A 22,998-nucleotide genomic window follows, 5' to 3' on the forward strand; every position below is an offset into this window, starting at 1 on the left:
TGTGTTACTCTATCCCTCTTCATTTCTAGAACTCTCTATAAAGAAATAAAATCTTTTTTAAATTTTATATTGTTACTGTATTTTTATTAATTTTACTGAAGTATAATGATGTACAATGTTAATTTCTGCTGTACAACAAAGTGATTCAGTTATATATATTCCTTTTCATATTCTTTTCTGTTATGGTTTATCACAGGATATTGAATATAGTTCCCTGTGCTCTACAGTAGAACCTTGTTGTTTGTCCATCTTATATATACTAGTTGGCATCTACTAATCCCAAAATCCCAATCCTTTCCCCCACACTCCCCCCTCCTCCTTGGCAACCACAAGTCTGTTCTCTTATGTCTGTGAGTCTATTTCTATTTTGTAGATGTGTTCATTTGTGTCATATTTTAGATTCCACATATAAGTGATATCATATGGTATTTGTCTTTCTCTTTCTGATTTACTTCGCTTAGTGTGATAATCTCTAGGTCCATCCATGTTGTTGCAGATGGCATTATTTCATTCTTTTTATGGCTGAGTAGTATTCCATTATATATATATATATATATATATATCACATCTTCTTTATAAATAGTGCTGCTATGAACATAGGGGTGCATGTATCTTTTCGAATTATAGTTTTGTCTCGGTATGTGCCCAGGAGTGGGATTGTTGGATCATATGGCAATTCTATTTTTAGTTTTCTGAGGAACCTCCATACTGTTCTCCATAGTGGCTGCACCAATTTACATTCCTGCCAACAGTGCAAGAGAGTTCCCTTTTCTCCACACCCTCTCCAGCATTTATTATTTGTAGGTTTTTTAAATGATAGCCATTCTGAGCAACATTGGATGGTACCTCGTTGTAGTTTTGATTTGCATAAGAAATTAATTCTTTTTAAGAAAGTAAAGAAACTTTTGGTGAAATAAATCATTTCCCTTTTAATGACTTAGTGATTTATCTTATAAATCCAGATTATTTACAGGTATATTACATATAAACATTTTATATATAGACATTATATATAAACATATAAAAATATGTAAACATATATATAAATATATATCTCAGATATGCTTAAGTGGATTACGCTTCAAAACTAAATAGATGTAGATAGATCATAGAATTAGATCCCAAGGACTTTGATTTAGATCAGCCTTGCAATTCTTAAATTTTCAAAAAAGGGAAGTTATTAAATACTCTTATGCCAAAAAAAGCTCTATGTAAATGTGTTAAATGGTCTGCCCTTAAGATACGTTATCTGAATGTAGTTAAAAAAAAGAAACACTTTTCACTGAGTGATGTCTGAAAGTCATCCAAATAGATGTGTATCTTTCTATTCCGTGCTGTAACTTTATCATGCTCATCTTAGGGTTTGCTGTAATAAGAAAGTGAACCAGAATAAGGGTAATATGGTTTTTACAGGTTTGTAAGAATTAAATATACTTTCAGAAATCAGTTGCGTATAATTTTCTTAAAAGAATTAGGCTTATTGTCTACATGACTTTAGTTCTTTATAGTAGAATTCCTTAAAATGGCATTTTATTAAAACTATTCAATACTCATTTGCAAGTAGGAAGTAAATCTCCCCCATGGATGGACACTTGAGCCCATGTTGGTTTTGGCATCAAAGAGTTACACCAGGTGCTTGTATTCTTCATGAGAATTCAGAAGCATTTCTGGGAGGGCATGAGCGCTTGACGGTGCTGCTGTGGTCAGCAGCTCCCTCTCCCACGTGACTGCATTTCAGCGTCACTCAGGGGCTGCCTTTGCTCTACACAAACCCCTTGCAGCTGTGCGCAGTGCCTTTGTGTCACCCAGGCAGGGTTTCATGAAATGGATCTGATGCTCTTGTGCCTGTGTTGTTCATTCCTGCATACTAGAGCTGTGCCCAGGAAGGTGAAGGGCCAGCAGGTTGGCCCTCACTCCCCAGCTGTCCCTTTCTCCTAATGTCACTCAGGATATAAATAAAGTGATTCATTCACTGTCTTTCTTACCAAACCAGAATGCTGCCAGAGTGTACTACCAGAGCCACTCAGATCCATTGGAAAGGCCTTAGGGACAAATCTAAGGCACAATTTAAAAAGTCTTTGCATTTAGGTAATTTTAAAAATGAATTTAATTTTATTTCTCCTAATCATTTCAGACCTTGGAAGGAGAAAAATAACTCCAGTTTTATGTTCATGTTGTTTGAGGTCTGGGCCTTCTTTATTAGAATGGAAGTCATGATGATTTTCTGTCTTTTCTAGACTAGAAAAGCCATGATCAGATGACCTCATGGGAAACTTGCCTCCCTTTCCTCCAGACAGCTGATGGGTGCTAGAGCACTGGTCTGGGGTGTGGATTGCGGATCACACGGGGCCTTCTGCTGTTTGCAGAAGCATAGTTTGTATTGTTAGTTGGAAGTCTTTTACTTCCCATCAGGAACACTGCTGTGCTTCTGCTCATTTCCACAGCAGTCAATGGAATATTTACCAAGCAGTCCCCCTGTAAATATTTACATGGCAAAATGCTGTGAGCTTGGGCCTTGTAAAGACACGGTCTCTGCCCTGAGAAGAGGGTAGCAGGGGAAATGAGGGGCACGTGCAAGACGAAGTCCCCTCCCCCCCACCCCACCCCCAAAAGTTTAAGAAACAATGTTTTAGGTAATTTAGGAAAGTCTGTCCACCATTCTGCTCGGGGAACGTATACCTTAAAGTGAGCATGGAGTGTGAACCTGCTGTGCCTTCTCCACTCCTAGGTGCCTCTCATGGTGTATTTCACCTTGGCAGAATGTCGATCCATGTTTAAAAATATTTTTATTCACTGTGTAACACAAGGCAGTCACTTTAGTCTGGTGCTAGGCTGGGAGAAAAATTGGGTTTGTTGGACTCTGATAGTTGCCAAACCAGTATAATGTATTTTACAGGTGCTTTAAGGTTGTCAGAAGTAATTCTGATTTTATGTTTATGTTGCTTATTGACTTTAGAACTAACCTAATAAGATGTAACTGTTTATTTGGTAAATGCCAAGTGAGTGTGTAAATAGGCAGTATGATGTATAGACATTTGACGAAAAAACAAGAAAAGTTCCACACTAGGACATCAAAGCAAAACAGAAGATGGGATAACTTCAATGGCTGTTTTTTTAAAGTGCTACAAAAAAGAGCTGGCTTCTGATCATGGCCACAGAGGCAGTGAGGGGGGAAATGCAATAACATTATTATTCCATATATCCTTCCTGCCCTAATTACCCCAGCACTGGGTCACCAGGCAGGAGCAGGGATTAAAGCAGCTCTAGACTAGAATTATGGCAGATGTAAGGGACAACTGGCAAATCTCAAGGTGAGAGTCTAACTGGAGACCTTTCACATAAAGATGGGACCCCAAAGGGCTGTATTCTCCATGTGAAGGTTAACCAGAAATAAACCTCCCCTCCCACCTGTGCTCCACCCGCTTAGGCACTGAAAGAAATTGCCTGTCTTGAACCTTGGTGGTGAGTGAGTTGGAGTAGAGGACTCTCCCTTTTTCATTTATAACCACAAACTGGCTCTCATGTAAGCTTGGGCATGAATCGTATTCCCTATGTGCTCCAAAAAACTTCAAACTGAGAATCTTGTTTAAGGTGGTCCTAAGCTAGTGGTGGCCCCAGGCATCCAGTAGCATTAAATGCATATTTTTTTCTGGAGAAATCCTCCTTCAACTCAAATCTCAAATAATTCCCACAAGTAACATTCTGAGAACTGTGGTATCACAGTTTAAAATTACAAAACAGAAAAGGAAACACAGCGCCATAAGCAAAAGTCAGCAAAAATAACAGATAACAATATCAGACCTGCAAAGACTAAGATATTGAAATTACCAGACATACAATTTAAAACAAAAAATTCTCATATGTTTAGAGAAATTAAAGGAGGGAATAAAAGTATGAGTAAAACCAAGAGGTTAAACTTACAACCAAGCAGATTTGAAAAAGAACTAAGTAGCACTTTCAGAATTGAAAAAATATAGTAAAGTTTAAAATTCAATGAATGGGCTTAGCTGCAGATTAGATCCAGCTGATGGGAGATTTAATGAGCTGAAGATGTATTTAAAGCAATTATCTGGAATGTAGCACAGAAAGAAAAAGTGGTGGAAAACCCAAGTGAGAAGCCCTAATAGACATCTAACTGGAGTTCTGGAAGAAAAATGGGGCAGGGACAATATTTGAAGAGCTCACAGCTAGAAATTTTCCAAAGCTAATGAAAGGTACACAAATTGCAGTGAATCACAAGAAATCCACACCTAGACACACCATACTAAAACTTTAGAATACCAAAGACAAAGAAAAGATGTTAAAAGCAGCTAGAGAGAAAAGAAGCCTTACCAAAGGAATGCCAATTTGGTTGAGAGCATACTGCTCAACAGCAAGAGTGGAACCCAAAACGCAGTTTAATCTTGCCATTGATGACAAGAAACAATTACCACACCAGAAATGTACTTAAAGCAAAAATACCTTTCAAGGATAAAGATGAAATAAAGACACTTTTCAACGCATAAAGCCCCAAAGAATTTGTCCCTAGCAAACCTCCACAAAAGGAAAGAATCTAAAGAATGTATTTCAAATAGAGAAAGATGATACCAGAAAAAGGTCTGAGATGCAAGGAGGAATTATGAGCAAAGAATGTGTAAAAATATGGGCAAATGTAAACATAATAACCAGTGAAGTGATAATTATGTTCTTGTGTGGTTAAAAGAGAGAGAGGGAATGAAAATATCCAACATCAATATCATATAAATAAAGAGAGAGGGTATGATCAGAGTTAAAGTAGTCTAACCTGACATTGTACAATAAAAAGGTGAAGATATTGATTAACTTCAGCTTTACCTAGTTTATACAAATGCAAAAATGAATAGAGTAACTACTAAAAGATTAGAAATGTGAAACTTCCAAAATAGTCAAGAGGAAATGAAATGAGAAAAATAATAAATCCATGAGGATGAAAAGAAAAGGTAGAACAAATAGAAAACACACTTAAGATTGTAGAAATAAATAAAAATAATAGTAATTACAATAATTTGAGTGGACTAAATGTTCCAGTGAAAGTCAAAGACTGATTCATTGGACAGATATTTACTGAGCATCTACTATGTGCTACACACTACTGTCAGCACTAGGCACACAGCACAGAGCAGTGAACAAAACAACCAAAAATCCCTAATGGGAGAGATAGACAACAAACCAAATATAACACAAATAGTACATTAGGTAGTGGTGAGTGTTCTTAGAGAAAAAGAAAAGCCATGAAAGGAGATAGAGAATAGGAGAGGCACTATTCTAAACAGAGTAGTCAAGAAGAGTGTCATTTGAGTGAAGCCCTGAAGGAGGTGAGGGAATGAGCTGGTGGTCATGAAGGGAAGGGAATTCCAGGCAGAGGGAACAGCATGAGTACATGCCTTGAAGGAGGTCATGGCTGCTGTGTTTGGGAAAGACAAGCACACCAGTGGGGCTGCAGTGTGGGGAGCGAAGAAGAGAGTGGGCACAGATGGGCCTCAAGAGATGACGAGGGGCCAGACTATGAAGGACCCCATGAACCAAAGCTGGTTAAAAGAGACACATCTCAAATATAAGTATATAAAAAGGATGAAAGGAAAAGGCTGGAAAACGATATACCAGGGGAATGTAGCTATAGTCATCAGACAAATAGATTTTTTTTAATATAATATTTTTTGAACATCTTTATTGGAGTATAATTGCTTTACAATGGTGTGTTAGTTTCTGCTTTATAACAAAGTGAATCAGCTATACACATACATATATCCACATATCTCCTCCCTCTTGCATCTCCATCCCACCCTCCCTATCCCACCCCTCTAGGTGGTCACAGAGCACCAAGCTGATCTCCCTGTGCTATGCGGCTGCTTCCCACGAGCTATCTGTTTTACATTTGGTAGTGTATATATGTCCATGCCACTCTCACACTTCGTCCCAGCTTACCCTTCCCTCTCCCTGTGTCCTCAAGTCCATTCTCTACATCTGCATCTTTATTCCTGTCCTGCCCCTAGGTTTTTCAGAACCATCAAAAAAAAAAAACAAACAAACAACCCAATCCAAAAGTGGGCAGAAGACCTAAATAGACATTTCTCCAAAGAAGATATACAGATAGCCAACAAACACATGAAAGGATGCTCAACATCATTGATCATCAGAGAAATGCAAATCAAAACTACGACGAGGTATCACCTCACACCAGTCAGAATGGCCATCATCAAAAACTAAACAAATCGATTTTAAGGCAAAAAGCATGTCAAGAAATAAAGAGGGGGCTTCCCTGGTGGCGTAGTGGTTGAGAGTCCGCCTGCCGATGCAGGGGACATGGGTTCGTGCTCCGGTCCGGGAGGATCCCATATGCCGCGCAGCGGCTGGTCCCGTGAGCCATGGCCGCTGAGCCTGCGCGTCCGGAGCCTGTGCTCCGCAACGGGAGAGGCCACAACAGTGAGAGGCCCGCATACCGCAAAAAAAAAAAAAAAAAAAGAAAGAAAGAAAGAAAGAGGATCACTACATTATGGCTAAAAGTTCTAAAGATTCACCAGGAAAGTATTTAACTTTTTCTTGTTGACTTATTTTAACTAGTATATTTACTGACTTTTCAAATTAAATACAATGCATACTTATGAAAAATATATTGGGCAAAAATGAACAGAACTGCAAAGAGAGATAGACAGATCCATCTTCATAATGGAATGTTTTAATGTAACTCAGTAATTGGTAGATCAAGCAGTCTTAAAATCTTGAAAACATTTTAGGAAATTTGAACCACACAGTTAACAGGCTTGATATAATAGATATGTATAGAACATCACACTAAGTAAGTGCGTAATACACATTCTTTGCAAGTGTCTGTGGAGTATTTGTGGAAACTATGTAGTAGGCCTTAAATCACATTTCAAAGACCATATTCCCTGATCACAATGCCATAACAAAAAGGTAACTGGAAAATCCTCATGTGTTTAGAAATTAAGAAAGAGTTAACTCATCAGAAAAATCACAATTAGAAAATACTATTTATCAAAACCTGAGGGATATTAAAAAGTAATATTAAAGGAAAATTTATACAGTACTAGGGAAAGAGGAGAGGCTGAAAGTTCATGTGCTAAGTATCTGACTTAAGAAGTTAAAAAAAAGAACAACAACATAAATTCAAAGATAATAAAGATAAAAGAGGAAATTAATAAAATAGAAAATGAACTCACAGTTGTGAGGAACAAATAGGGACATTATTATACATCCTTCAGAGATTAAACAGATGGTAGGAAGATACTGTGGATAACCTTACTTTGATACATTTTTTAAACTTTGGTGAGATGGATACAATTTTAGTATTTAGCTTATAAAAATTTACTCAAGAAGAAATATAAAGCCCAAATATTCTTTTAATTATTAGGAAATTGAATCAAGAACAGGTCTTACCGCAAATTCAACACTAGGCTTTTATGGTTTTACTGGCCATCCAAGGATCACATATACCAGTCTTCCACAAACTGTTCCAGAGTAGCGGAAAAGAGGGAACACTTCCTAACTCTTATTATCATCTTAATATCAAACCCTAACAAAGACAGTTCCCCACCCCCCCAAAGTTCTAAAATTATAAGATCTTAATTGTGAGTATAAATGTGAAAAAGTCTGAATAGAACATTAGCAAACTGAGTCCAGCAATTTTAAAAAAGACATCATGATCAAGTTAGGTCCATCCCAGAGATTCAAGATTGTGTAATATTTAAAAATCGACTAATGTAATTGTCTGCAGTAACAGATTAAAGGGGGAAAAAATCATATGCTCCTCTCAATGGATACAGAATGAGCATTTGATAAATTCAATACCCTCATGACTTTAAAAAAAATCCTACCTAAGTAAGAATAGAAGGGAGCCTAATGATAGAGTATCTCTACAAAAAAGCAGCAGTAACTATCATGCTATTGGTTGGGAAACCTTGAAAATATTCCCTTTAAGATGCAGAGCAAGACGAGGGAACCCATCACTTCTATCGAGTGTTGTACTGAAAGTCCTAGTCAGTAAAGTAGAACAAGGAAAATAAATGACCTAAGAATCATAAAGGAAGAAGCAAATCTGCCATTATTCTTACATAACGTATTTGTCTGATTGGAAACCCAAAACGAATGTTCAAGTAAATTATCAGCTCTGTAGCTGATTCACTTTGTTATAAAGCAGAAACTAACACACCATTGTAAAGCAATTATACTCCAATAAAGATGTTAAAAAAATTATTAGCTCTATAGGAGTTTTCCAAAATCAAGTACATTTATGTACATCAGCAACAAACAGGTAGAGCGTGTGATTATACAAAAGATACCCTTTGTATCAAAGTTATAATCATCAAAACATATAATGTACCTAGGGAAAAATCTAACAAAAGATATGTAAGACCTAGTATTTAAAAAATTACAAAACCCTATGGAGAGTCACTTATAAAAAAATTAATGGAGAGAGAAACATGTACATAGATTAAAAGTCAGTCTGGTAAGATGTCGGTTCAGTATATGCAAATCAGTCAATGTGATACACCATATTAACAAATTAAGGAATAAAACCATATGATCATCTCAATAGATGCAGAAAAAGCTTTTGACAAAATTCAACACCCATTTATGATAAAAGCTCTCCAGAAAATGGGCATAGAGGGAACCTACCTCAGTCTAATAAAGGCCATATATGACAAAACCACAGCAAATGTCATTCTCAATGGTGAGAAACTGAAAGCATTTACACTAAGATCAGGAAAAGGACAAGGATGTCCACTCTCATCACTCTTCTTCAACATAGTTTTGGAAGCCCTAGCCAGGCAGTCAGAGAAGAAAAATAAATAAAAGGAATACAAATTGGAAAAGAAGAAGTCAAACTGTCACTGTTTGCAGATGGCATGATACTATACATAGAAAATCCTAAAGATGCCACCAGAAAACTACTAGAACTAATCAATGAATTTGGTAAGGTTGCAGGATGCAAAATTGATGCACAGGGATTCCTTGGTGGCACAGTGGTTAAGAATCCACCTGCCAATGCAGGGGACACGGGTTCGAGCCCTGGTCTGGGAAGATCCCACATGCTGCAGAGCAGCTAAGCCCATGTACCGCAACTACTAAGCCTGCACTCTAGAGCTACGAGCCACAACTGCTGAGCCCGTGTGCCACAACTACTGAAGCCCATGTGCCTAGGACCTGTGCTCCACAACAGGAGAAGCCACCACAATGAGAAGCCCATGCCCCGCAATGAAGAATAGCCCCCACTCGCTACAACTAGAGAAAGCCTGCATGCAGCAACAAAGACCCAACACAGCCAAAAATAAAATAAATAAATTTTTAAAAAATTGATCTTTTGCATTCCTATACACTAACAACAAAATATCAGAAAGAGAAATTAAGGAAATAACCCCACTTACCATTGCAACAAAAAGAATAAAATACCTAGGAATAAACCTCCCTAAGGAGGCAAAAGACTGGTACTCAGAAAACTATAAAACACTGATGAAAGAAATCAAAGATGACATAAACAGATGGAGAAATATACCATGTTCTTGGATTGGAAGAATCAATATTGTGAAAATGACTATACTACCCAAATCAATCTACAGATTCAGTGCAATCCCTATCAAACTACCAATGGCATTCTTCACAGATTTAGAACAAAAAATTTTACAATTTGTGTGGAAACACAAAAGACCCTGAATAGCGAAAGCAATCTTGAGAAAGAAAAACAGAGCAGGAGGAATCAGGCTCCCCAACTTCAAACTATACTACAAAGGTACAGTAATCAAGACAATATGGTACTGGCACAAAAACAGAAATATACATCAATGGAACAGGATAGAAAGCCCAGAGATAAACCCACGTACCTATGGTCACCTAATTTATGACAAATGAGGCAAGAATATACAATGGAGAAAAGACAGCCTCTTCAATAAGTGCTGCTGGGAAAACTGGGTAGCTACATGTAAAAGAATGAAATTAGAACACTCCCTAACACCATACACAAACATAAACTCAAAATGGATTAAAGACCTAAATGTAAGACCAGACAGTATAAAACTCTTAAAGGAAAACATAGGAAAAACACTCTGACATAAACCACAGCAAGATCTTTTTTGACCCACCTCCTAGAGTAATGAAAATAAAAACAAAAATAAACAAATGGGACCTAATGAAACTTAAAAGCTTTTGCACAGCAAAGGAAACCATAAACAAGACAGCCCTCAGAATGGGAGAAAATATTTGCAAACGAAGCAACTGACAAAGGAGTAATCTCCAAAATATACAAACAGCTAATGCATCTCAATATCAGAAAAACAAACAACCCAATTAAAAAATGGGAAGAAGATCTAAATAGACATTTCACCAAAGAAGACATACAGATGGGCAAGAGGCACATGAAAAGATGCTCAACATGACTAATTATTGGAGAAATGCAAATCAAAACTGCAATGAGGTTATCACCTCACACCAGTCAGAATAGTAGTCATCAAAATATCTACAAACAATAAATGCTGGAGAGGGTGTGAAGAAAAGGGAACCCTCTTGCACTGTTGGTGGGAACGTAAATTGATACAGCCACTATGGAGAACAGTATGGAGGTTCCTTAAAAAACTAAAAGTAGAACTACCATATGACCCAGCAATCCTACTACCGGGCATATACCCTGAGAAAACCATAATTCAAAAGGACACATGAACCCCAATGTTCATTGCAGCACTGTTTACAATAGCCAGGACATGGAAACAACCTAAATGTCCAGCGACAGATGAATGGCTAAGGAAAATGTGGTACATATATAAAATGGAATATTAGCCATAAAAAGGAACGAAATTGGGTCATTTGTAGAGACGTGGATGGACCTAGAGTCTGTCATACAGAGTGAAGTAAGCCAGAAAGAGGAAAACAAATATCGTATGTTAACACATACATGTGGAATCTAGAAAAATGGTACAGATAAATCTATTTGCAGGGCAGGAATAGAGACGTACATGTAGAGAACGGGCATGTGGACATGGAGCAGACGGGGAGGGTGGGGGAAGAATTGGGAGATTAGGATTGACATATATACACTACCATGCGTAAAATAGCTAGTGGGAACATGCTATAAAGCACAGGAAGCTCAGCTTGGTGCTCTGTGACGACCTAGATGGGTGGGATGGGGGGGGTGGGGGTGGGAGGGAGGTCTAAGAGGGAGGGGATACATGTATACATATAGCTGATTCACTTCATTGTACAGCAGAAACTAACACAACATTGTAAAGCAATTATATTCCAATTTTAAAAAATTATAAAACCCTATGGAGAGTCACTTAAAAAAAAATTAATGGAGAGAGAAACATGTTCATAGATTAAAAGTCAGTTTGGTAAGATGTCAGTTCACCCCAAAATTTATCTATAGATTGGCCAGGATATTAGTTGTTCTTTTTTTTTTTTTTTTAACTTAAGTTGGTTCTGAAATTTACATGAAAGAGAAAAGGGTCAAGCCTAACCCTTATACTCTTAAATAATGGGAATGAGAGATAGGGAGCCATGTGTGACTTGTCTTACTAGATACCAAAAATTATTATCAAGATTATTATCAAGGGAGACTTCCTTGTGTGGGAAAAAAATGAAAGTAGATCTGTTCTTCATACCCTACACAATTTTAGTTTGAATTAAAAGCTTAAATACAAAAGGCAAAAGTGTCAGTATTTTTGTAAGACGTTATAGGACAATACATTATGACCATAATGTAAGGGAAAGATTTCTTAAATTAGACCCAGAAAGTGCAGACTAGAAAGGTGAAAACTGATCAATTTGACTTTGTTCAAATTAGGAACTTCTGTTCTAAGACACCATAAAGATGTTGTGGGGTTTTTGTTTTGTTTTCCTTTTATCCTTAAGTTCTTCTCTATTAGAAATACATGCTAAAGTATTTATGAGTGAAATGCTGCGTTATCTTGGGTTTTCTTTGAAGTGTTCCAGGAGAAAAAACATGGGGAGAGAGATGGAACAAAAATGGTAGGACGTTGATAATTATCAAAGCTAGAGGATGAGAACAGGAAGGTGTCATACTGTTCTAGTTTGTGTGTATGTTTGAAATTTTTTATTTTAAAAAGTTTTTTAAAGAAACCATCCATTTTTATGGTGACTGCCCTGTATTTTCTGGAAGTTTTAACATTTAAAACAAAATCATTTTCTGAAAAGGTCACTTGTTAAGTGTATATCTAAATGCAATCTAATTTTTATCTCTGAACAGGACTTTCCTTATAAATTAATAAATCATGAAACAACCTCTTTAAAAAAAAAAGATACCCTAAAGAGATTGAAGAAACAAGTCACAAACTTGGTGAGGGTGTTTGCCACACACCCTCAAAAAATTAGTATCCAGGTATTAAGCAAAGAACTTTAAAAATCAATAAATAGTTTCTTAGATATGACATCAAAAGCATAAGCAACAAAAGAAAAAGTAGACAAACTGGACATCATCAAAATTTTTAAATTTTGTGCTTCAGAGGACACCGTCGAAATGACAACCCACAGAATGGGAGAAAATATTTGCAAATTATGTATGTAATAAGGGACTTGTATCTAGAATATGTAGAGAAGTCTTAAAACTCAATGATTAAAAAGACAACTCAATTTTTTAAATGGGCAATGGATCTGAACAAGGCATTTCTGCACAGAAGATATACAGTGCCAATTAGCATATGAAAACATTCTCAATGGCATTAGCTACTAGGGAAATGCAAATCAAAAGCATAGCAGAATACCACTTCATACCCACCAGGATGGCAGTATTCAAAAAAAGACAATAACAAGTGTTGAGGATGTGGAGAAATTGGAAGCTTCATACTCTGCTTGTGGAAATGCAAAATGGTGCAAATGCTTTGGGAAACAGTTTGGCAGGTCCCCAAACCATTAAACATAGAGTTACCATTATAACCCAGCAATATGTATATAACCCAACAGAAATGAAGACATATGTCCAAACAAAAACTTGCACTTGAATGTTTTCAGCAGCATTATTAATAATATCCAAGGTGTAGAAACAGCCCAAATACCCGTCAACTTATGAGTGAATAAATAAATACAGTATATATACACAATAGAGTAGTATTCAGCCATTAAAAGGAATAGCATACGGATGCATGCTACAATGTGGATGACCCTTGAAAACATTATGGTAAGTGAAAGAAGCCAGACACAAAGGACCACATATTATATGATTCCACTTAATATGCAATGTCCAGAATAGGCAAATCTATAGAGACAGAAAGTAGATTAATGGTTGCCTAGGTCTGGGGGGATGAGATGTATGGGGGTGTTGGCTGAGAGGTGGGTTTCCATTTCCTTTCGATGAATATGTTCTAGACTTGATAGTGGTGATGGATGCACTCTGAACATGCTAAAAGTCACTGAATTTTACACATTGAATGGGTAAATTGAATGGTATGGAATTATATCTCAACCGAGCTGTTCAAAAACATCAAGAAGCAACAACTCAATAGGAAAATAAGCAAAAGGCATATCTAGGCATTTTGCAGAAGACAAAACGTGTGTGTAATACTAGATACTTGAGAAGGTGCTCAGCCTCGTTCCTAATCAGTCATTTGCTAATTAAAACCACAGTAGGATACCATCATATCCTCACTTGATTCGCAAAAATTTTAAATTCAGGCAATACCGCTTCTCCACATGTAGAGGAGGTTGAGGTTGGGGGGGAAGCTCATCCACTGGCAGAGGGGGTATGAACTGGTACAATTGCTTTGGAAACTAAGCTGGCATTATTTTTAGAGGGTTGAAGATGCAAGTATTTATGACCCAACAATTCCACTCCTAAGTATCTATCTAAAGAAATTCTTCCAGTTGTGTACTGAGATCACATACAAGAATAGTCACATAATAAAATAGCACTATAAAATTCAAAACCACATAAAACTAAAATAAAATGTGTAGGGATATAAGTATATGTAGTAAATAGACCTGTTTTTTAAAAGCAAACAAGGGGAAGATAAACCCAAAATTCAAGATAGTGGAAATGAGAAAGAATTGGGAGGGTCTCACAGGGGATTTAGGGTAATAGTAATGTTCCTTTTCTTAAACTAGATGGAGAAATGTAGATGTGTATTTTGGGGGTGGAGGCAGTAGGTACAAGGCAGAGTGTTATCTGATAACCCAGCACGGAGGGAAGATTTAGACAAACTCTAGAGTGTACATAGAGCAATTTTTCCATGTGGTTCAATATTGAATGCTAATAATGCTGACTCTGAGTTTCCAGAAAAGGCTAACTTACTTAGCATCTTTTATTTAAGAAGCAGAAGGGATAAAATGTTCTTATGGGGGGCCGGGAGAAACTAAGAAAACGACACAACAAAGAAGCAGCAGCAGGATGGGAGTGTTTTAGAACCGTTTCCAACAAAAGTAGTTAAAATTAATAGTTTTTTACTTCAAAGTGATCTTCATTTATTTGGGCCACAGCTACTTTATTCTTCAGTAATGCTAACTAATCCAAACATTCCTGTAAATTAGTAAAACCCCACGTGCTCATTTCAGACACTCAGTGGTTGGTTGACTTCCTCTTTTTCAGATCCCGCTCACACTAAAAGATGAAGCACAGACACGCGGAGGAGGAACCTGTCCACTACTCCACTACTCCTGGGTGCGTGACTCCAGTGAAGCATCCACCAGTGCTGCAAGGGGTCCAGAGTATTGTTTTTTTTGCTGTTTCAGTCCCCAGTGCCTACCAGCAGAAGTGGCAGTAGATTGTTGCCTATCAGCCAATCCAGACTTTTCCTGAGACGACAGGAAAACATGTCAGCTCGGTTTCACTGGAACTTGGCAGTGGGGACATTCAGCGGAAGCGATATATACCCCATCAGAGCACACGTGTATCTTTTACCCCTTTCACCCCCTCTCCCACCTGCTTAGGTCTTCTCTGTCCCTCTCCTGCTACCACACAGAGATGATATAAAAGAGGCTCTTTGGCTATTTGCATTTTGCTTCCTCTTCTTTTCCAGATTGCAGTATTAAGCTTTACCTCCTAAAAGCCTAAAATCCCAACAACATTATGTACCAAAGTTGTTCTTCCCTTGCAAGAGGGTTTGGGGGAAAGGGGGAGTTTATATCACAAGTTCCCCAGAGAGTGAAAAAAAGTCCGTGTGCTGCTGACCACATGAGCCATGGTAAAGTCACCCTTTGGAATTACTGATTTCTAAAATTAATAAAGTAAGTCTATTTTTATTTTCTTTTTTTTCCATTTACTAAGTTCCAAACAATCAGTATTCACAAACGAGACTGAAATAGGCCCAACTTCTCATTTGATTTCATTGCTGGGCAATTTTTTAAACTTCAGGTAAGAAATGTGAGCTATAAAGAGATGTTTTATTCTTATATTTGGTTTCAACAGATGGTGGGCCCAGGCTCTTCCCCAGGGGCAGCTCCAGCACCTGGGAGGCTGGGGCATGCAAATGTCTCCATTTTCAGACCACAGCAGACGGGTCCTCCAGTGGCACGTGAATCTGTATCCAGTTGCACAGTGTTTACCTAAACAGCTCATCAGAAAGATGCAGCTCAGCCCCCTGGTTGCTTTCTGCTTTACCTCTGCTTTCTTGCTTCCTCATCTGTCCTAGGTCCTCTCTCTGGCCTCCACTGGAGAAAAGGTTGAAAGGTGACTGCAGAGCCCATTGAAGGTTGACTTAGCTGCCACAAGGAGTTATTGGGGGAGAATCCAGCATCTGGGGTTTCCACAACAAAGTCCTATAGATTCAGCATTGAAATCCTAAAAGAAAAAGTACCCCAAAAAAGGCAAAGAGAAGAAGGGCTCTAGTGCCTTCCTGGTGAATGAAAACAGGTTTGAGCCCATTGAAGCATTCTGTTTGCTTGTGAGGGATGAAGTCTGTCAGTTGCGGGAGAAATGAGAGCATTCCAGGTGTTCCTGTGACTTCTGGTTAGTAGTTTGAGGACCATCTTAACTGTTTTGCTAATTTGGTTATGAATTGGTTAGTAGACAAATTAGAATTCCTTCATAGTCCCCTGCTGATGTGTAGAATTGGGAAATAAGGTGTTTGGGGAGACTCACCATACGGTTCTTTGTAAAAAAGCATAAGAGGGCATGAGTCCAGTAAAAGAACTTTTAGACCAACTAGAGTGTTTGGAATTGCCCTAGGTAACCATCAGAATTGAATCCTCAGGCTGAATTTCTTACTGCATTCACCATGTGCTGATCAGGTGTAAGACCAGACTCCGGATCTCTTCCTTCATTTATCCAAGTACTTTAGTGTCATTATTATTGGTATTGGACTTCTCTTGGTAACAAACCAAGCAAATCATATGATCCTCCCTCCAACAGTAGTGTCCCTCCTTACCCTTCCCCAAAACAGGCACGTATTTTTACAGATGGACAGACAAATGGTTTAAGTTTCTATAGTGCCTGTAAGTGACATGTCGAATGGGGAGGCTGGGAATGCTAATAATGCTGACTCAGAGTTTCTAGAAAAGGCTGAAGACCCCTGCCCATATTTGTATCAGCTAAGATAAGAATAGAGTCTAACATAAAAGGAAGATTTGGGATCACAGTGGGTCTGTTTCCTCTGGGATCCTTCAGGAAACACTGCTCATTGCCTTGGTTCATTAGGATGAACCCTCAGGCCAGCGTTCTAATGATGTCTGATGGGGTTGCATAAAAAGGAGGGTTTGGGACTTACCTGGCGGTGCAGTGGTTCAGACGCTGCACTTCCACTGCCGGGGGCTCAGGTTTGATCCTTGGTCTAAGATCCCACATGCCGCAGTGCGGCCAAAAAGAAAACAAAATGTTTATTCTAGGCCCTGTAAGACTATTTCCCTCTTCCTCATTTAAGCCTCAAGGACCAACGATGTCAGGTATAAGGCACTGCTTCTCAAGATACAGTTTTTAGGTAGGCTGGACCTACCCCAGTCCTAAAGTCATCTCTAAAGCTGCAGCCGGAAATTGTATATTTTAAATAAGCACCTGAGTGATTCTTCTGCCCGTTGAAATTTGAGAAGGACTGCCATCAATGGAGAGACTGAAATTTGGGCTGGCTATGGCCATGGCTGAAGAGCTAGGCATGCTGCATCCCCTCTTCAGACCCACTGGCTCCCTTGGGTAAGATAGAGCACAGTGCCACCAGATATGATTTTACAGCAGGGACATAGTTCCTGAAATAGAGTGGAAGTAAATGGGTGCCACATAGGCTGAAGTCTGAGAGAGGAGGCCTGAGAACTGCCTGAGCATAGGGGAAGCAGGAAAAGAGTCTCAGGGACCAAATTCAGGAGTTTAATTTGGGACGACTCCAGACACGGATATATTGTACACATCCTTCCACCTTCAAAATGTTAGCTTCAGATAGACTTCTTTTTTACCAGTGGTAAAGTAATTTCTAGAGGAACATGTTTTTCAGGAGCTGCTCGATGGTTCCTCACTTACTGCAGATGGTTGCTTCAGGTGGACATGAAGCCGCAATAGAATTCTGCATTGCTCTGGCATCCATGACCTCATAAGAGAACTATGGGATTGCGCTTTTCTTGCCCTCTCCCGTTCCCAAATCCCTGACAAGAGGCCCATCCTCTGAAAAGGAGTCCCTGGTGAGCTCTTTTAGGCTCAACCTGGTAACAGAATTAGCCGCATATTCTTAGGCCATCTGCCACAGGCAGTTTCTCTAATTCTCAACTGAATTTATAGTGAATGTACAAACCAACACATTTCCATACGTGAAATCACCCCAAGTGACTTTGCCCACAACTAAATGGAGGTCAAATTCATATGCTATCTGCACATCTGAGCCACTGCCTCTGTGTGTCTGAGGATAATGTATCCAAGACAGAAGGGAACACAAACAGTAGTGCAGCCCTCTCAGATGGCAGAAGGCAGTGCAGTGTGTCACTGTCAGGGGAATTCACGGTCAGCAATGTTTCGATGTTTGAGATTTTCAGCCCCCGATTCCAGTTACCTCTGATCATTAGATGTGAACATGGAATTAAGAAGAGGGTAATTAAGGACACATTGAGTCAGACTTACACCTTAGAATAAGGCTTTTATTGTTTAGAAACAATCTTCCAGAAAATGAAATGATCCAAGATTCCCCAAAAATATTTATTTATACAAAGATTTTGAGAGTAATATTTGTATTTGTCTTTATACCTCAGTCTATGCGTCTGGGGCCAAGTCATTGTGTGGCACTTGTGCAACTTCCCCGCACGCCTCACACGTTGTAGCACCTGCTTCCAGGAACACCAGATGAGCACAAGGTCTTGGGGGTCAGGAGGGGAAACCCATAATGCCCAAAGGCTGCAGAGACCCAAAATTCAGATACGTGCACCCTGACCTGGAAGGTGTCTAGCCAAATGTCCAAGGAGAAATACGATCTAGGAAGAAGGTGAGAGGAGGAACCCAGGGGGCAGACCAGAGAGGGTTAATTCCCACCCTCTGCTTCTGAGTTCAGCATATCCATAGGGCCCAGGAACTGCATTACCTGGATTCCACCCTCCCCTTCAACCCCGTAATGACCCTTGATGCTGACTGACGTCCAGGGGACAATTTGCAAAACTAACAGATTTGTCCATAATCCCAGGTAAGTATGAGATACAATTCTGGGATTTTGTCTTGGGAACCTGCCTGAAGAAAAACACTTGCCTTGTATGACGTAATCCAGGTCCCCTCGAGCAGACGTGGGGCAGCGATGGATGACCAATCTGACCTCAGCTCCAAGTGTCTTCCAGTCTGGCCCCCCGGCCATTCTCTGCCCTTCCTCCTCCCTAGGGTATCCCAAATCCCATGGCCCTGCGACGTGTCGACTTGCCATCCCTCTTCCTCTGTCCCCACCACCTCTGTCTGTGACACAGAAAATCCATGTGTTCCGTAGAGTTCAACCTTCCCCTAATCAAATCCACACTTTCTTTACTACAGTGATTCTCAGAACCAGCAAGAAAGAGAAATGTTCCAAAAGGGAACCCCCATCTCAGCCATCTGCCTGGAGCTGAAGGTTGTGGGCCAGGCCTCAAGGTGAGGTCCATCGCTCTTGTGTTTCCCGAGGAGCAGGCAGGCAGGCAGTGGCAATCCCTCCTCTCTCTCTGTAGCAGGCGGGCCTCAGCTGCACTTGCAGGACTTCACCACCATGTTAGAGAGCTGCTCCACCTTGGCGGTCCTCCCGACATAGTACAGGATGGTCAGGGGCTCCAAGTCCTGGGGTACGCAGCAAGGGGAGGCCGAGGCTTCAGGGTTCAGGGTGTTGTACAGTCCCAGCACCTGGGGAGGGAGGCATCATTGAGAGGTTGGAAAGCTGAACCTCAGGCCAGGGGCCCAGGGACTCTACAAGGTCTAGGGGCTGCTCCAGAGACTGAGCACATGGTAAATGGGCCACTGGTGCTCCTTCAGAGGAACTGGCGGAACCCAGTTCGGGTGAGTGGCGGGTTACTGTTCATCCACGCGGGATGCAGCACGTGGCGTCTGAGCGTTATCGGTTTAAGCATAACCCCCATAACTGGGGGACTTGGAATTGATCATGAAAGTCTCTTGGCTGTGAAGAAGCCCCCCTGTATTGGTTCATCCTAGCCGTAACTGGTCACTTCGTTGAGAACCATTCTCACTAAACATTGCCTTGAGCCATTTACTCAGTGCCAGAGTATAGGGCCCCAGACAGGATGCAGAAACAAGGAGCTATGAGGAAATACGCTTCACAAGTGACTGCCCTATCTTGGATTCCTCTTGAGGGAAAGACAAGCTAGGTTCGGTCGTGGACTTCCCTCTCTTTCCCTTTGTTTCGTATAGTCTTCTTCTGTGTGCTTTACATTGTCTTTTAAAATAACTTTTCTACATTCAAGAGGCCAGAATTATTAGAGTTCTTTATCCAACAGTAGAGGCCTTTCGGCCCCAATATTCCTTGCCAGCCATGTGCATCTCTGACATAGGGGGTGGCATGTGACAGTAATTAATTTCCATATTACAAAAGCAAATAGACAAAGCAACTTAAAAGTCTGGGTGAAACTAGGGAAGGAATTTTAAAGGGTAGAATGTGGCCCACTAGAGTTGGGCCAGGTGCCAAGATCGGAACCGTCACCAAAGGGATTTTACACCCCAGGTCATCCTCCGCTCATTCAACATGCAGCCCTTCATGCATCCTTTTTAACAAGTGGCGTACTTGGCTTAGCCCCACCCCCCACGCGGCATGACCCTGTTCCATACTGAGCTGTGGGTAGTGTCTGCGCTGCGGAGGTATGGGCACGGGCCTGAGCAGAAGTTGGCGTAGTAGCCCTTAGGTTCATGGACCCATTTCCAGCCCAGATCCTGTCGGAAGTCAATGTAGAGAGGGCGCACACAGCAGTTCTCCTCCAGATTGCTACAATGACAACGAAAATGATTTAAAAATCAACCTAAAAGGAAATCACCAACATAAAAAACTTCACAAATAGCCCTCATATTTGCACTTGGAATCCTTCCTGGTCATCATAAGAGGTGGCTCTAATCAGTGGACTCCCAGGTTCGAGTGCATTGAGCTGTACTAACTATAAAAGCATTTTCCTCTGTTGAAGACCAGAATCCCAAGGACATAGTAGGCGTGGATATATACATACATAGATAATGTATGAAGAAGAGAAAAAAGGCAGAAGTGGCCATGCCCCTTTTACAGCATGAATCAAAACAAAGACTTGAAGTGTTCCACATAAAACCAAGCACTGAATGTTACTAGCAAACTCAACTTCGTTGAGGTCGGTTTTATTGTTACCTGCCTAATGTGCACCCAACCAGAAATAAACTCTAAGCTTAGGCACTTATGTACTATAGTAAATGACTGCTTAGTCTAAGTCTAGAGGCTATTGAATCCAAACGAGACATATCCTTCTATTAGATTCATGATTCCTAGATTACCCCAAATGTGATTATCAGGCCACTTCAATTCCGTTGCCTGCAGAAATCCGTTTGGCAATACCCCTTGCCAAGTGGGCGTCTGGCCTGTCCTGCAGTACCTGCTGAGACCTAGAACTTGCTACTTCCAAAGGCAACTATTGGCCAAAATCTGGCTTCTTGTGGGTTCCGAGGGTAAACCGTGGCAGACATTCTCATTTTTCTACTCAAGAGCCATTCTTACCCTGCCTTCTCTCTTGCCACCGCCCATTACAGTCTGGAACACCAGATACTTGTTCTCCTGGCCTCCCTTGCAGGTAGGAATGGTCATGTAACCCAGCAATGACCGATCAGACATAAGCAGAAGTATGCAGTGGGCGAGGGCAAATTCTGGCAAAGGTATTTGATTCTTCATAAGTCACAGATGGAAGAGGAAGGCTGCTGGTTACCTCCTTCCCTCCTCTTGTCTTGAGCATGGACAGGATACCTGGAGCTCTAGCAGTCTTGCTATGTGACCAGAAGCAAGGGGATGAAAAGCCAACATACTGAGCGTGGCAGACTGGAGAGAGAGAAAGCCTGTGTCCTCAATGGCGTAAGTAAGCATCCAGACCAACCTTGGGCCTGCTGCTACACGCTTCTTATGAACGGGAAATCCCCTGTGGTTTAAGCCACTGTCACTTGCAGCCAAGAACATCCATTCCTAACTGACTGAGAGCCACACAGAACAAATCTACGTGCCAGCCCTCAGTTGGAGGCAACCACGCTGCCTTTCCTATACCTTCTGTTCCGCAAGCTCAACATCCCCGGTTCATTCCATCGTTCCTCAGAAGACATGGCTTTAGATCTAAAGATTTCCCACTTCATCCTCCCCAGCTCCCTTCGGGCATCCTCCTCTCCGGCCAAGCTGACCCATTCGTGCGCCTTCCTCTACCCAAAGTGCTTCCTCCTCCCATATCCCTACGTGCTCAAGCTTCACAAAGCCCTGAAGCCTCGGCTCAAATTCCACACCCTTCAGAAGCCTTTCCTGCGTCCATAGATGAGCTCCTTGTGCCAAATTCCTTCAAGTACTTTATCTTTCAGACCTCCTCATGGATGCGGCCATTTTCTACCTTTCAGTAATTGCTCTGTGTGCTTTCTTAATCCCCCTCCCTTATAAATGAGAAACTGAAGTATTCCTAAATAAGATGCTATGTTTTAATCTCTTTACAATGGCTACCCAACTATTTCCAAATTAGTTCATAATTTCCCTAGCTCCCATTCCCCACTGCAAATGGAGACTGTCCTGTTTTCCCTCATCCAGTAGCATCCTTGGACCCTTCACAGGGAACTGAGCCCTTCTTTAATGGAAATCTCTGCATTAATCTCCCTGCCACACAAACATACCCTACAAGTATTTTAAAGCATGAAAACCATGGAGAGGCCAAGCCTCTAATCCAAACCGTTTGAGCAACTCTCTCCTCCCCCTTTACTTTGTCCAGGCCCTTACAGGGCTGGGCTGTGGGAAAACAGTGGGGCTCCCAGAAAAAGATTTATAAGAGGTTCTAAATCTCCATTCCTGGGAGATGTTTGTGAAGAGCATCAGGGACCCTCAGTTGGGGGTGGCTTAGGCCTGGGGCCTGACACATAGAAGGCGTGCAATCAATGTGGTCTCAGGAGTCTGTGGGTCTTGCGTGAGCCCAGGCTTACCGGAAGCAGTAATTGGTGTCCAGGGCCCGCTTCTTCCTCTGACCTCCCTGGCCTGGGTTGTCCAGCCGGTCTGGGGGAATCATCATGAGGATTAAATGAGGGCTGTGTTCCTTTTTCTTCTTCAGTCGCCCCAGATCTCCTCTGCCTGGATCATCCTCACTGTCCACACCTGTGGAAGGGAAGGAAGATGATGGTCTCCTGTCTAGGGAAGGCAGGGTGGCTGCTGCTTTCTCATCCCATCCCCCCACTGTTCAGGGGGAGGGACAGTGGGGTCTACAAGGAAGGGGTGGGTGAGATGCAGCTTCATGCTAACGTCCAGCTGCAGGAAGGGGAAGACTGGGTGGAGGAACCGGTATCTAGGGACGCGCAAGATGCCCCCGGTCAGACCCCCTCGTGACTCCTGTGCATACAGAGGGCAGAGAGCCCTTCCCGAGATGCTTCCTAGGGAATCCACAGGGATTCATGAAGCATCCTTGTCA

At 40.9% G+C, this 22,998-nt stretch overlaps 2 protein-coding genes across 19 annotated transcripts in view; one reads left to right on the forward strand and one right to left on the reverse strand.

Annotated features, from left to right (window-relative positions):
* Positions 1–15,202, forward strand: part of TTLL5 (tubulin tyrosine ligase like 5) — a 306,774-nt gene extending 291,572 nt beyond the window's left edge. For all 16 annotated transcript variants that reach the window (XM_060295064.1, XM_060295066.2, XM_060295069.2 and 13 more), the window contains one exon: positions 14,564–15,202. In XM_060295064.1, the coding sequence (XP_060151047.1) occupies positions 14,564–14,586 (23 nt within the window). In that variant the 3' untranslated portion in view covers positions 14,587–15,202. The remainder of the gene's footprint in view (positions 1–14,563) is intronic.
* A 2,844-nt stretch (positions 15,203–18,046) lies between these two features.
* The window catches only part of TGFB3 (transforming growth factor beta 3), a 28,209-nt gene continuing 23,257 nt past the window's right edge, over positions 18,047–22,998 (reverse strand). For all 3 annotated transcript variants that reach the window (XM_060295080.2, XM_060295079.2, XM_030831815.2), the window contains 3 exons: positions 22,520–22,688; positions 20,174–20,327; positions 18,047–19,237 (listed from right to left, as the gene is read on the reverse strand). In XM_060295080.2, the coding sequence (XP_060151063.1) occupies positions 19,079–19,237; positions 20,174–20,327; positions 22,520–22,688 (482 nt within the window). In that variant the 3' untranslated portion in view covers positions 18,047–19,078. The remainder of the gene's footprint in view (positions 19,238–20,173; positions 20,328–22,519; positions 22,689–22,998) is intronic.

This window comes from Globicephala melas, chromosome 2 (genome assembly GCF_963455315.2).
Source record: "Globicephala melas chromosome 2, mGloMel1.2, whole genome shotgun sequence".
Classification (NCBI taxonomy): Eukaryota; Metazoa; Chordata; class Mammalia; order Artiodactyla; family Delphinidae; genus Globicephala; species Globicephala melas.